The sequence below is a fragment of the Bombina bombina genome, chromosome 12, assembly GCF_027579735.1.
Source record: "Bombina bombina isolate aBomBom1 chromosome 12, aBomBom1.pri, whole genome shotgun sequence".
In the NCBI taxonomy this organism is placed as follows: Eukaryota; Metazoa; Chordata; class Amphibia; order Anura; family Bombinatoridae; genus Bombina; species Bombina bombina.
Window position 1 is genome coordinate 25,072,132 of NC_069510.1, and position 16,298 is coordinate 25,088,429.

General features: G+C 36.2%; 1 protein-coding gene across 6 annotated transcripts in view; it reads right to left on the bottom strand.

Annotated features, from left to right (window-relative positions):
- Positions 1–16,298, bottom strand: part of RALGPS1 (Ral GEF with PH domain and SH3 binding motif 1) — a 1,173,485-nt gene that overhangs the window by 573,210 nt on the left and 583,977 nt on the right. For all 6 annotated transcript variants that reach the window (XM_053695590.1, XM_053695591.1, XM_053695594.1 and 3 more), the window contains one exon: positions 15,142–15,268. In XM_053695590.1, the coding sequence (XP_053551565.1) occupies positions 15,142–15,268 (127 nt within the window). The remainder of the gene's footprint in view (positions 1–15,141; positions 15,269–16,298) is intronic.

Consider the following 16,298-nt stretch of genomic DNA (forward strand, 5'->3'; position numbering starts at 1 on the left):
GATAATAGAAAACTGTATCAGACTCAGCACAGTGAATCATAAGAGTCACGGTGTGTCCAAACACATTCTTGTCCAACTAGCATTTATTAATGGGGCGCACCATGTAATTCACTGGTAGATAACAGTAGAGCGTGTGTCCAAAATGGCGCTACTCCCCCTTTTTTTAATCTTAAAAGGACATTTAAAGTGACAGTAAAAAAATAAATAAACTTTAACAAGTAAGATCTAGGGGCCGATTTATTAAGCTGTGAATGCACCTGTTTCCGTATCAGCTATAAGGCTCGCCGGAAACAAAAGTTAAGAAGCAGCGGTCTAAAACGGCTGCTCCTTAACTCATCCCCCACCTCTGATTGGCCGCGAATGTGCAGGGGCAGTATTGCACAAGCATTTTACTAGAAATTATTGTGCAATGTTAAATGCTAACAGCGTATGCTGTCGCCATTTAGCGATGTTGGGAGGACATGACCTGCTACAGCGAATCATGTCCGTCCGACATTTAATAAATCTACCCCTAAGCATGCAGTTTTAAACGACTTTTCAACTCACTTTTATGAGCACATATTTATATATATATATATATATATATATATATATATATATATATATATATATAGTAGAAATAAATATGCATTGCATAATAATATAGAGTATGAGTGTAAGTAGCACCAGACTGAAAAATAAAGCAAGTCATTTTGTAAGATGTGATATATTTCATGATTAAAGACAATACGGATAAAAACAACTTTAATCCCTTAGCTGTCAGACAGGACTGCTATGTAATACAAAGTAAAATATTCCTAAAAAACATCATTATAAAGTACATAAAGCTGCCAAATATCTCAGTGATGTGGTTATTGTGTTGGTCCAAGTCATTAGCTTGAAATGCAATGATATTTTCCAGACTATCATTTTCACGATATCAGGGCCGAAACAGTGGGACTCTGTTCTAGCTATAGGGAAACTACTGGTGTCTATTGAGATAGGGAACTATTGTTTTCCCTCAGTGATCACTTGTATCCTTAGGGAACAAGTGATCTCTCATTCAAAAGAGGGGCTTCTCTTATTTCAAATTAAGGGGTAACTTGTCTCTAAGATAAACATCCAAGAAAGCCAGTAGTATTGGCTGCTGCCATAGGTGATCACAGTTTTTATGATCACCTGCACCTTAGAGGGACCAGTAACAAGTAATTTGAAAGGCAACCTCTCTTTTTCAAGCAATGCATCTAATTTAGTGTTAAGTAATGTGAGGTTTGAGATATGAGATCTGTAATAAGCTTTTTCTAGTTCGCATCAGAAAGTTCTTCTTCCTCTGAGCATGTGATGTCATCAGGTGACATGGTACTGAAGATCTCAGAGATACTGGGAGTCAAGTGGAACACCAACTAGAAGATAAAACAAAGTTTCTCTGTGCAGGAGGACAACATAATGTCATCATATGCACACGGTAAAGAATGTGACAAACGTCATAAATTTCATCCTGCATATTCAGAAGCTAAGCAGTTTCAGCTGCACAACTTCCTACTGATTTTGGTGTTTTGGTGATAGCTGTCTCCATAATTGGTAATACTCTATGGTACTTTATGAAGATGTTTATCAGGAGACTGACCTATTTGTCTTCTTGAAGAAGCATGTTATTTTTAGCCTTTATGCTGCAGTGCAGAACTTTACAGGGGGTGTCCAAGATATGAAAGACAGATGGCCTGAGATTTCAGAACATGAAAAGAGAGATGACTAATCTTTCTGTTTGTGGATATGATTTGTTTACATCACCAGTTATTCCAGAAGACATTAAACTCAACAAGTATCAAATCTGCATGAAAACAGATGTCAAACAACGATTAATCATATAGATGAATAGATTGTTTTATTCCCCTTAATACAATCTTTGGGGCTTTAGAGAGTTCTGTAAAAGATGATTTTTTAAATGCATCCCCCACAACAACCATAGAAATTCTGCTGTTCTACTATGAAAGGAAATATGAAGGCATTTGTTCCACTGTCACAGCTAAGCTCATATAAATGATGAGTCTGTAAATAACCTTATAGGGCCAGCCCGCATATTGCTGTTTATTGATAGGTCCTAGATAAAAAAAACACACAGCAATACCATGTGTAAAAAATAAAGATTAAAGTAACACTAAAGTCAAAATTAAACTTTTATGATTCAGATAGAGCAGCAGTTTAAGACTTTCTAATTTACTTCCATTATCAAATTGTGCATAATCTTTTTATATGCACACTTTCTGAGGCACCAGCTATTATTGAGCATGTGCAAGAGTCCAGTTTATACATATATGACTCTGTAATTGGCTGATGGCTTTCACATGATTACATTTTAAAATTTGCCCCTTTAAAATTCAAATTCATAGTAAGTGCTATTGCACTGTCTTTTTTTTATGCTGCACTTGTTCATTATGTAGTTCTATTGCATTTAACTGTCCTTTAAACATTTTTATAAGAGTAACAGGAATACTAAAGAGAGACAAAAATACCTTTTATCGGGATGTACTAATCTAATATTTTCCCTTCAGATTCCAGACCCTATATTTACTGTAGTAAGGCATTTTTGGGAGTTTTTAGAAAAAAAACCCTAAAACTCTGCTGTATCCAAGCTTATACATAAACTTTATTTCAATTTTTTCTGAAGACCAAAATGCCATCCAATTTTTATTTATTATAATAATAATTATTAATATATACTGTATTTATTATTTTAGCAAAAAAGAACAGAGTTGCCGGTGATGGCACCTTTTCCACTATCATAATAAAAAGAAAAGGGACAGAGAATCTTTCACAACCGCCAGACCTTTACTCATAAGTGTGCTAAGTAATGTATTACTGTAGCATGGGGCATGTGCCTGAGAAATACAGGATAAAGAGGAAGGTCCTTGAAGGTAGATAATGAGATTTGATAGAATATAAAAAAATGTGTTTTCAGACAAATAGCTAGAATAAGAGCTGAGCACAGAATGTCCAATGGTTTTTATTAGCAGGGCCAGACTACAAGTGGCGCTCTATATTATTTTGCTTGTGTGATAACTGTGCTTAAAGTGAACTTTTAAAGTGAGCATGTTAGCATGTGTATTACCAGTAGACATTGAAAAGTAATCGCACAAGCAAAACCCAATGCACACTCATTTCAGGACTTGGGATATGGCAATCACATTAACAACTTATTCCCATAGGGGTCGATTTATGAAGCAGCGGATGCTGCTTCCGACCCACTCTGCTTCAGTTCCTCCTAAAGTGGAAGTTTAGAAGCAGCGGTCTTAGCCTTAACTCGTCCGCCACCTCCGAGGTGGTGGACAGCAATCAGCCCGATCAAATACGAATCGGCTGATTGACACCCCCTGCTAGCGGCCGCTTGGCCGCGAATCTGCAGGGGGCGGTATTGCCCCAGCAGTTCACCAGTACTGCTGGTACAATGATAAATGCCAACAGCATATGCTGTCGGCATTTATTCGATGTGCGGCGGACATGATACGCTACATTGTATCATGTCCGTCCGCACAATAGTAAATTTACCCCATAGACTTTAACCCCTTAATGACCGCAGCACTTTTCCATTTTCTGTCCGTTTGGGACCAAGGCTATTTTTACATTTTTGCGGTGTTTGTGTTTAGCTGTAATTTTCCTCTTACTCATTTACTGTACCCACACATATTATATACCGTTTTTCTCGCCATTAAATGGACTTTCAAAAGATACCATTATTTTCATCATATCTTATAATTTACTATAAAAAAATTATAAAATATGAGGAAAAATTGAAAAAAAAAACACTTTTTTTAACTTTGACCCCCAAAATCTGTTACATATCTACAACCACCAAAAAACACCTATGCTAAATAGTTTCTAAATTTTGTCCTGAGTTTAGAAATACCCAATGTTTACATCTTCTTTGCTTTTTTTGTAAGTTATAGGGCCATAAATACAAGTAGCACTTTGCTATTTGCAAACCACTTTTTTTTCAAAATTAGCGCTAGTTACATTGGAACACTGATATCTTTCAGGAATCCCTGAATATCCATTGACATGTATATATTTTTTTTTAGTAGACAACCCAAAGTATTGATCTAGGCCAATTTTGGTATATTTCATGCCACCATTTCACCGCCAAATGCGATCAAATAAAAAAAATCGTTCACTTTTTCACAATTTTTTTCACAAACTTTAGGTTTCTCACTGAAATTATTTACAAATAGTTTGTGCAATTATGGCACAAATGGTTGTAAATTCTTCTCTGTGATCCCCTTTGTTCAGAAATAGCAGACTTATATGGCTTTGGTGTTGCTTTTTGGTAATTAGAATGCCACTAAATGCCACTGCGCACCACACGTGTATTATGCCCAGCAGTGAAGGGGTTAATTAGGGAGCATGTAGGGAGCTTGTAGGGTTAATTTTAGCTTTAGTGTAGTGTAGTAGACAACCCCAAGTATTGATCTAGGCCCATTTTGGTATATTTCATGCCACCATTTCACCGCCAAATGCGATCAAATTAAAAAAAACGTAAAATATTTCACAATTTTAGGTTTCTCACTGAAATCATTTACAAACAGCTTGTGCAGTTATGGCACAAATGGTTGTAAATGCTTCTCTGGGATCCCCTTTGTTCAGAAATAGCAGACATATATGGCTTTGGCGTTGCTTTTTGGTATTTAGAAGGCCGCTAAATGCCACTGCGCATCACACGTGTATTATGGCTAGCAGTGAAGGGGTTAATTAGGTAGCTTGTAGGGAGCTTGCAGGGTTAATATTAGATTTAGTGTAGAGCTCAGCCTCCCACCTAAAACATCAGACCCCCTGATCCCTCCCAAACAGCTCTCTTCCCTCCCCCACCCCACAATTGTCCCCGCCATCTTAAGTACTGGCAGAAAGTCTGCCAGTACTAAAATAAAAGCTATATATATATTTTTTTAATGATTTTTTTAAGCATATTTACATATGCTGCTGTGTACTATCCCCCCTTAGCCCCCAACCTCACTGATCCCCCCCCCAAACAGCTCTATCCCCTCCCACTGTAAGTTAACGGGCGCCATCTTGGGTACTGGCAGCTGTCTGCCAGTACCCAGTTTAGAAGAAAAAAAATGGTTTGTTTTTTTAATTTTTTGAAATTTTCTGTAGTGTAGCTTCCCCACACACAAACCAACCCCCCCACCCCTCCACGATCGTTTTTTGTGCTTTTGCACAAACATGATTAGCCAGGTTTTATTAAATACTTTTCCGTAGTGTAGCGGTTCCCACCCGCTCCCGCCCCGTGCACGCGCCCGCCCGCCACCCTCCGTGCACGCGCGCGCGCCCGTGCGCGCCCCTGGCGGTCACGCCCCCGATCCCGCCCCCCGTGACATCACGCGGCACACCGATGGCCGCCCACCCGCCTCCCAATTCGGCTCCCACCCACCAACGATACCGGCCATCGATGTCCGGTGCAGAGAGGGCCACAGAGTGGCTCTCTCTGCATCGGATGGCCATGTGAGGTTATTGCAGGATGCCTCCATATCGAGGCATCACTGCAATAACCGGAAAGCAGCTGGAAGCGAGCAGGATCGCTTCCAGCTGCTTTCCACACCGAGGACGTGCAGGGTACGTCCTCAGGCGTTAACTGCCTTTTTTTTGAGGACGTACCCTGCACGTCCTCGGTCATTAAGGGGTTAATGGAGTGCGATGGATAAAAATATCCTAACACTTATCAATCACACACTGTCCTGACAATGCATTAAACCTACAGCACTAAACCCGAAGATAGTTATGTAAAGTATTTACAGTAAAACACAGTTTAACACATTATACTGATATTTCAAGTTTTAGGATAGTTAACTGGAAAGGGCTCCAAAGCGTAAATATACATTATAGCCCTTTCCAGTCAAACTTAAATCCATTCATTTAGATATGATTTATCTTAGTAACCACTCAGTGTTATATAAGTATATTTTATGTCAGTTTACATTTTATCAGTTAGTTTTATATTATATTATATCTAAGATAAAAGTGTGTTCAACCTATATTATTTGGGCCCTGTTCTTTTTAATATTTTTATTAATGACTTGGAGCAGGGAATAAATAGCAACATCTCTTTTTTTTGCAGATGATACTAAGCTAAGTAAGGTCATTAGGTCAGAGCAGGATGAACTTTGTTACAAAGGGATCTGCAAAAATTAGAAGTATGGGCAGGTAAATGGAAAATGAGATTAAAAACAGAAAAAAGGAAAGTTTCTACATTTTGGAAGTAAAAATAAGCAGGCAATGTATAAATTAAATGAGACAAGACTTAGCCAAACAGAGGAGGAAAGGGATTTGGGAGTAGTAATAGATAACAAGCTAAAGATTGGTGCACAATTCAGGGCACGGGCTACAAAGGCTAAGAAGATACTAGCATGTATTAAAAGAGGCATTGATTCAAGGGAGGAAAGCATAATCCTGTCACTATATAAATCAATGAAAAGACCTCACCTTGAGTATGGAGTGCAGTTCTGGGGATCGATCGCAAAAAAAGATATTGCAGAAATAGAAAAAGTTCAGAGAAGGGCCACAAAGCTAATAAGGGGAATGGAGAATTTAAGCTATGAGGATAGGCTAGCCAAACTGGGTCTGTTTTGTCTAGAAAAAAGGCGCTTGAGAGGTGACATGATTACTTTATATAAATATATTCAAGGCCCATCCATATACAGAGATGTTAGAAGCTCTGTTTATTCCAAGAAAATTGCTTGTGACAATAGGTCACAATTTAAGGTTGGAGGAAAGGAGATTTAATCTCCTGCAATGGAAACATTTTTTTACTGTAAGAGTAATAAAATTGTGGAACTCATTACCAAAGGAGGTAGTGAATGCTAATACCCTAGATACATTTAAAAATGGTTTAAGATACATTTCTGGATCATGGATATGATTGCTTGTATTAAATGGGTCAACTTTTAGTGGGATTAATTTAAGCTCAACTGGAGCTTTTGTAAGCATATTAGATTTGTATAGGTTGATGGACTTCAGACTTATTTCAACCTCATCAACTATGTTTCTATGTTAGTATGTTATGTATATAATTTTTTTTACTATGTTATCAAACAGGTTAATTATCATCATTATAATATGCAATGTATATATTTAGTTTCCATAACAGTAGCTCTTTAAAAGAGTAAACAGACTTCCCCTTTAATACATAGGGATTAGACTGCCCCTTTAAATTATAGGTATAAATAGAAATGAAGTTCATTCACAGGCTCATCTTGAAAAAATCTATCTGCTGAAACACATTGATGAGCTGTCTGTGCTGGCCAGAAATCACTTATTGTGAAAGGAATATTTGTTGTATTCAATATACAACATTTAAGGACTTTGATAATGTTCTTTTATTCTAACCACTCCACAAACAGCTTAAAATTTCATGAGCTCTCAAAGTATCAAGTGTGAAATTACTATTGTGAGTTTTAACTTTGAAAGTAACTGCAAGATTTAACACTAAGAGGATCACACTGAATATGCCGGTAATCTGACTCCCTGATTAGTTAAACACCCAACACGATTGGAACACATCACCAGCAGAGACTTTTTTTGGCGGTCTTATTTAAACTATCAGATCCCTCTTACATTTGTTAGCTTGAAGCAATGTCTCATTGGTTTAAAATTCCACCAATAAAGTGATGTAATACATCTTTGCTGCATAATTTTGTTCTTTTTGTTAATGTTATTAAAAAGAAGAAATATAAACCATTTGACAGATTATGTTATTCTTAAAATAGAAACCTTATTCTGGTATTTTTTTTATATATAACTGTCACATATTCTGGCGCATATGTGTGATTTTCCAGAATTGGTCATAATCCTTTAAGAGAGCTACTATTTTCACCCTATATAAGCTCCTCCTTTTCACCTCCACAGTGCTTGGTAATTTGCATCATTCAGACTGCCTACCTCCAAGTCAGTCACAGGTATTCCAGGTCCGAATTCCTACAAAGGATTTCACCAAAAGAATCCTTGCCGATTCTACTAATCGTTTTTGGATATTCTCCGTTATCACGGAAACAGCCGCGCTTCATTTCCAGTTTTAGACGGCAGCGCTCCATCTAAACAAACTTGCAGTTCCTATCAGTTGATTGACTTTACATCTCGCACTGATCAGCTGTGTGTATGTGCGCACTGGAAACTATAACAGCACCTCGTCTCTAGGATTCCTTCCATTATCAGACAAGTCCTCTGTTTGCTCTCCAGTCTACACTCTAGCTGCAACGATTGTGGAATAAGATTTTCAGCTGCTTTCCTTTAATTATTTTTTATTATTTTATTATTATTTTTTTTTTATTATTATAAAAAATAATAAAAAAGTAAAAAAAAAAAAAAAAAAAAATATTTTATTTTTTTAATATTATTTTTATTTTATTTTTATTTTTTATTTTATTTTTTTATAATTTTTTTATAAAAAAAAAATAAAATTAAAAAAAATTATTATTACTTTTTTTTATTTTATTTTTTATTTTTTAAAAAAAACAAAAAAATAAATAAAAAAATAATTGATAGGGGGTAGACCCTTCATGCTGACTCAGGTTCACCTTTCAACCGTGAGAACGCAGGAATGATAAAAGCATCTCCGTGTGGTAGCTTGAAAGTTGTAAGGACTGGGCCTGAACCAGAATGTCGTCCAGATAAGGCGCCACTGCAATACCCTGTAACAGGAGCACTGCCAACAGAGATCCCAGAACCTTTGAAAAAATTCTGGGAGCTGTAGCAAGTCCGAAAGGAAGAGCCACAAACTGAAAGTGTCTGTGGAGAAAGGCAAATCTCAGAAACTTGTGATGATCCCTGTGGATGGGAACATGAAGGTACGGATAGATCCCGAACACAATGTAAAAACGCCTCTTTTTATCTGGTCGACAGATAATCTTGAGATAAGAAATCTGCCCCTGGGGGGAAAGGTCTTAAACTCTAGTTTGTATCCTTGGGACACGTTGTCTATCTCCCAAGGATCCTGAACATCCCAAACCCAAGCCTGAGCGAAAAAGGAAAGTCTGCCCCCCACAAGATCCGGCCCTGGATCGGGGGCAGACCCTTCATGCTGACTTTGTTTCATTAGCGAGCTTCTTGGATTGCTTTCTCTTATTTCAAGATTGGTTGGGTCTCTAGGCAGGTTTGGACTGTTCCTGTTTTGTAGAGGGAGAAGAAGGTTTACCCTTGAAGTTTCTAAAGGAACGAACATTATTCTGAAGTCCCTTCTGCTTATTTCTCTTATCCTGAGGAAAGAAATGTCCTTTTACTCCTGTAATGTCAGAAATAATCTCAGCCAAGGCTGGGCCAAACAAGGTCTTACCCTTGTAAGGAATAGCCAAAAGTCTAGACTTAGATAACTCATCTGCAGACCAAGATTTCAACCATAAAGCTTTGTGAGCTAGAATGGGAAACTAGAAATCGTTGCTCCCAATTTGATAACCTGAAGGGAAGTATCAGAAATAAAATAATTAGCCAATTTAAGAGCCTTGATCCTGTCCTGGATCTCTTCAAGGGGAGTGTCTGTTTGAATGGAATCAGACAGCGCATCAAAGCAGAATGCCACCGCACTACAAATGGTAGCAATACACACCACAAGTTGCCATTGTAACCCATGTTGAACATACATTTTCTTAAGAAAACCCTCAAGTTTCTTATCCATAGGATCCTTAAAAGAACAGCTATCTTCTATGGGAATAGTAGTTCTCTTAGCTAAAGTGGAAATTGCCCCTTCCACCTTGGGGACCATTTGCCAAGACTCCTTAATAGAGTTATCAATGAGAAACATCTTCTTAAAAATAGCAGAAGGAGAAAAACCGTTCTCCCTTCCTTAACAATAATTTCTGTAGCCCGATCTGGTATGGGAAAACATTCCAGCATGGAAGGTACATCATAGTACTTGTTAAGCTTGCTAGATTTTTTAGTGTTGACAACGACAGTAGTGTCAGAGTCGTTCAGAGTAGCCAAAACTTCCTTGAGTAGTAAACTGAGGTGCTCTAGCTTAAACCTGAAGGATACAACTTCAGCATCAAAGGAAGGAATTACACTGTCAGAATCTGAGACCTCACCCTCAGATGCACCCGAAGAATCCTCCCCTATCAGATCTATAAGAGGGAATATTCGGAATAGCCATGACCGGGTCAGACACCTTACGCACTGATTCTTTAGACTTCCCTGTAGCATGGGAAAAGCAGACAACGCATCAGAAACTGCAGAAGACATGAGAGAAGCAATGTCTTGCAAAGAGACCCCAGCCGGAGCTTGAGAGGAAGCCCAGGGCACTGAATTAATGGGTACTAAAATTTGAGGAGAAAAATGCAGTGAACATTGTCAGAAGACTCCTGGACAGCATCCGTCTTAGACAATATTGCCTCAAAAAGTCTATCCTTAAAATTTTAAGTTCTCTCAACACATGAGGAACAAAAAGGAATTGGTGGTTCAATATTAGCATTCAAACATAAAGGACATCTGTAATCTACAACAGAGTATTGGTCCATCTTAACAGAATAAATATAAATAATTAAATAATTAAATTATGAATAAATTTAATAAAGAAAAAAACGTTACTGTCTCTTTAAATTTTAAAAAGAAACTGCTTTATTTTTGATGCAATGCAAAAAAGAAACTGCTTTATTTTTTTAATAAAAACAAAAGTGTTACTGCTTTATTTTTTAAGATATGTGAATACATAAAATACCTCAAACAGCATCTACACCTTAGCTATAGCTTTGCTGAGGTGCCTATCCAACAGGATAACGAAATATCAGGCTAGCAAATAACGTTTGATTTGAAAAATGTTAAGATGCAGATATCTCTCCTCCATATACAGGAAGTGAGAAAAAAAATAAGTGTGCAACAGATACATTTTTACCTCACACAAGCCCTAATAAAACCACCAAAATGAGCAAAGTTCTCCTCAAGTCCCCAGTGCCATACAAAACTGCCATACATGTTAGGGAAATAGTAAATTGCCATGTTTTTTCCTTAAAGCTGCTTAAGAAAATAAATTAGCACTTACCTCAATGAATCTGCCTGACAGCAAGGCAGCTCACTAGGTATGGAGAGGTCCTTTCCCTCATATTGACCTGTGGAAAATAATAATAAGGGCAGCAACTTTTATTTAAATATGAGGGAGGTGCAGTGAGAATTATGTCCCACAAGTTCCCTTTGCTTAAAAGTCACCAATGCTCTACTGAAGAGACTGAAATGGACTACAGCTACACCCTGGAGTAAAAACAGCACATACTAGTACTGCAAATAAAATAAAATCTTGATTGAAGAAGAATCTTTCCAGCACCTAACTTTACCACTTCCTTACTCTAACGTAGGCAAAGAGAATGACTGGGGTTGGAGGGAAGGGAGATGATATTTAACAACTTTGCTGTGGTGCTCTTTGCCGCCTCCTGCTGGCCAGGAGGTGAATATCCCAATAGTAATTAGATGATCTGTGGACTCACCGTGTCATTAGAAAGAAAAAAGTTTTACCTGTTTAATCTATATGAAATTGTTTTTAAAAACTGATCCGTTTTGCCATATTTTGGGTTTTAAATATAAACATTACATCAAAGTTTACAGCGTAACAACCATTTTCCTAAGAATAAACTATAATTATTTTCCAATACAGTATTTTCTTTATGTTTGATATCATATATATGTCTTTTTAATTAACTAGTAAAATTGTTTCTTCATATTACTTGGAGTGCTTGTCCTATTTATTATATTTTTAATAACTTTATATATAATTTACAATTAGATCCCAATCCAATCCATAGTACATATCGCATGATTAAACACATAAGTAAAATACTGATTCAAAATAGCGGTTTTGGAATCATATATCACTTTTTACAATTTATGTGAAAAAATAGATGTAAATTCAGATTAAATATCTTTATATAAATTTATATATAAGTTAGGCTAATTCAGACTGAGTAATTTCTATTCTAGAAACATCTCAGGCACACTCAAAACCCCCCCTTTTTTATACATATTTACCTGCTAATTCATCTGCATATATGTCACTTTATTTGAACACTCATATGTTCTAGCAACACACAGGTGTATTAACATTGATGTCTTTTATTCTGTGATTTTTATTCTGAGCTTTTTAATTATTATTATTAAAGTATTATTATTAAATTATTATAATTTATTAATGTATTATTATTATTATTAAATTATCATAATTTATATTTATGTAATTCTTATTTTAATATCACTCAAAATAATAAATACATATTTTTCATATACTATATCTGTTTTGACTGAAACCATTCTAAGTTTTCTAGAGCAGTAGAGCACTCTTTGTTTGTTGTTATTTTAATTGTGAGATATAGGGATATATCTCATCGAAGAGCTGCTATACTACTTTAGCCCCTTAAGGACCAGCGACGTACCCTGTATGTCGCTGGCCTTTTTTTGAGACTTGATTGTTTTTTAGCGCGGTCTTGCCACCAGCGTTGAGACTGCTCTATTCCACAAAGCCTGCTGGAGGGAGGGTATTAATAGCGTCTTTTTGCTAGACTTGTGCTATTATGTCCTGAAAAAAACCTTAATGACCAGTGATATACAGGGTACATTGTGGTCATTAAGGGGTTAGAGGGTATTTTTGTATTGTTATACTTTCCAGTCAAACACCTTGTCATTTACCATATACCATTTAACGCTTATAACAAATAATAATATTTATGATTTGTTTTTGTTATCAGAAACTGTATATATGAGTGTAACAATATATTTTAATTTATGCTTCAAGTGTTTGTTTTTAACCCTTAGACTTTTCACTAGGTCTGCACAAGCGCTCACCTGATGAGTGCAAATTCTGTTTACTTTTAACTTATAATACACGTGCAAGTTAGCGCAGTTGCAATATTGCTTAAAAGAACTAAACAGTAAATGCATATTTTGTGACTGTCTTCTGCATTATAATCTTTCAGATATGCTATCATTTGGATTAAATATTGGAATATGAGGTGCTGCTATGACTACATAGAATACAGAAGCCCTTATCCTTCTAGCAAATACATTATTGTAGGCTTATTTTACAAGAAAACACAAATATAGAAGCTTGCATGTTGATTTTCTTAAAAGAAAGAGAACCAACTGAGTTAAGTATATCCCTTGGCAAGAGATATTTATTGCCAAGTACTCTTTTAAATCTAATGTATAACATACCACAAACTCTATCCTGCTGGCTTATAGCAACCTTCAAAATACCAACTGTAATAAAAAATCCTAAAAGTAGCAATTACTGCATGTAGTCTGCTGTTCAGAAGATCATACAGGTCCTTTTCCTATCATTTAAACACCAGCATATGGCACTCAGCACACCGCAGCTATGCTGTGTCTGACTTTTCCCACCTGAAGAGAAAATAGAAAGCTATAATCTAGTACAGGACAAATCAGTTATTTTTTTATATAAAAAGTCATAAGGCAGCATCTCTACCTGCAATACCAAATGAATGGATTCATTATTTTTTTCAACTGAAAATTCTGTATATTGGAATTTCTTCAATATGTACAGCAAATTATGATTATAATAATAATAATAATAATAATAATAATAATAATGATAAGAAGACAAACCATAAAGAAATGTTATTAATAGACTTTTAACTTGTTGCAGACCCTTTAACATTATATTATTTGACTACCAACTAATAAAGGTAACAATAGACTATTATTAGCTATTGTATTAGAGGACAGGAATTCAGCATTCTTTTCAGTAAAACATCTACTTATTTATTAAATGCTCAACATATACACTAAGTGCTGTGATAAAAATCCAATACAAAAAAATGCAATAAATTCAATGGAAATGATTAAATCAAGTCATGTGACTCAAATAAATTATAAAATAAAATAAAATTATGCATTATACTTCTACAAATACTTTGTTCTATACTGCTGCCTGGCTCTATTATCTCCATTGCTTTCAAAGACATAGATGGCAAAAGTTTGCGACAAGAATTCAAGGGTGTTGTAGTCTCACTTGCTTTTTGAAAGGCATTCCAAACCAATATGCCGTCTGAAACATGAAATATTGCATTTGCAAGAACGTATATTTTCCCTGAAACATTTCACACAATGGCCGACGAGCTGCACATATCAGCTTGGATAGCTTCATTTTTCAAGAGGCTTTTCAAGCAAGTTGGCAATCTCCCTTTTAAATAAGGGCCTATATCTTCAATGACAGTTTAAAAAAAAAAAGCATACTTTTACTATTTACATTTATTAATTACATTTCCTTAGTCTGTGCATATGTACCAGGCGTTCTCGGCCTGCTTCGTTATGACACACATACATAGCAGTTACTGCTTCCCCTCGATCACTGAATGATTTAACCTGCTAGATGCTATTAAAGGTGTGAAGAAGTGGTGAGATTTGTTATAAAGTGCATAAAATCTCATATATATATTGGTATTTTGACAGTGTAATATAATGGTGTTCATGTGTGGTCTGCGTATTTGCAGAGAAAACACTGTAAATAAACAGATATGAATGTTTAAAATAAATAATCTGGGAGTAATCTAAGCCCTTATATTCATTTTTTATTTATTTTTTTACACAAAAAAAAATATTTACTTAACTTCCCCAATGTCTTTAAATACATTTGTGGATCCAAAAAAACCTGTGCACTGTAAGACATAACTTAAGCCTTTTTGTTCTCTGACTGTGAACACAGAGGAAAACGTGCGACTGTCCTTATATGTAAATTATAATTATTGTTGGAATAAAACAATATTATGGTTAGTATGTCACTTCAGACCATCTGGATACAAATTGGGAGACTCTCCAATATTTATGCTGGTAAAACCTGGACTAACAGAAACCTTCTCCGTGGTGGTCCTCTTCAAATGTGGTCCAGTTTTGGCCCAGTGTGGAGAAATTTATGTATGTTCATTACATTGTGTTAACCCATTAAACCCTTTGATCCTCCTTTCTTAAAGCCACCAGACAAAACTCTGAGTGCCCAACCGCAGATTTAAACCAACCAACTGGTTTTTGGCACTAGTAAAATTACAGGAAATGTACAGGGAGTTTAATCAACCGTTTCATTCCTTGCTCACTTAAGTATTCTCTTTCTATCACACTATTTTTTACACAAATCTTTCAAGCATCAGACTTTTTATAAAAAGATTTTAGAGAAGTGTTGACTGTCCCACTTACCTAAATATGGTATGGACGGTACCATTTTCAAACTCCTTATATATTCCCTTGTCCGCTTGTAATTATCTTCTTTGGAGAGCAAATAATCCAGTTTATCAAATGTGGCCTTGTCTTTTCGATTCATTAGCTAGAAAAAAATAAACTCAGCATGAGATATTTATTTAAATTAAAACAAAAATAATAATACATCTATTGATTCAATTGCCAGAGGAATGTGTCCTCTCTCATATTGTGAAGTCAAGTTACACCTGTTATCTACAGAAGATAAGCACATTTCATTATGTCTGCTTTATGTACAGATATATATATATATGATTTAATACAAATTACCCACACTGTATATACAAATACATTAATAGTGTAAGATACAATGTTTCATGATGCATTGTAGAAATTTTTTGAAATCCATAGTATTTTTTTCTTTTATGGGGATTAAGGTAATTTAAATTAACAGGGTTACAGCCAAAGGAACATAAAGAATAAGGTATATAAACATATCTACAAATATATACTAAGCACAATAACATTCCATCTTATAATCAAGAATTAAAATGAATCCCTTAAAATAGACTGTGGCCTCTACTTATCAAGCCGTCAACCTCAAATACGCTGGAATTCCGCAGCGTATTTGTGGCGAGGCTGATTCGCCTAAGTTATCAAGCCCTGATGTCCGGCAAAAGTAGAATTTAGTGACGTAAGCTTCGATCCGCCGGACTCAGTCCGACACAGATCGATTCTTACGTCACTCCAGATGTTCCAAACACAAGTGCGGCACAATCTGACTACTTTTGCTAGTTATCAAAAAACTAGCAGGTACGCTCGGCACTTTTCCGGCCCAGCGTACCTGGTTTTCAATCCGCCATCCTGGAGGTGGCGGATATCATAGGAATCAATGGGAGTCTGACCATAGCGAAAGTTCATGTTCGCTGCTGCCCGACATCCCATTGATTCCTATGGGAGATGTCTGCACCTAACACCCTAACATGTACCCCGAGTCTAAACACCCCTAATCTGTCCCCCCCTACACCGCCGCAACTAAATAAATGTATTACCCCCTAAACCGCCACTCCCGGAACCCGCCGCAACCTACATTATACATATTAACCCCTAATCTGCCGCCCCCTACACTGCGGCAACTAAATAAAGTTATTCCCCCT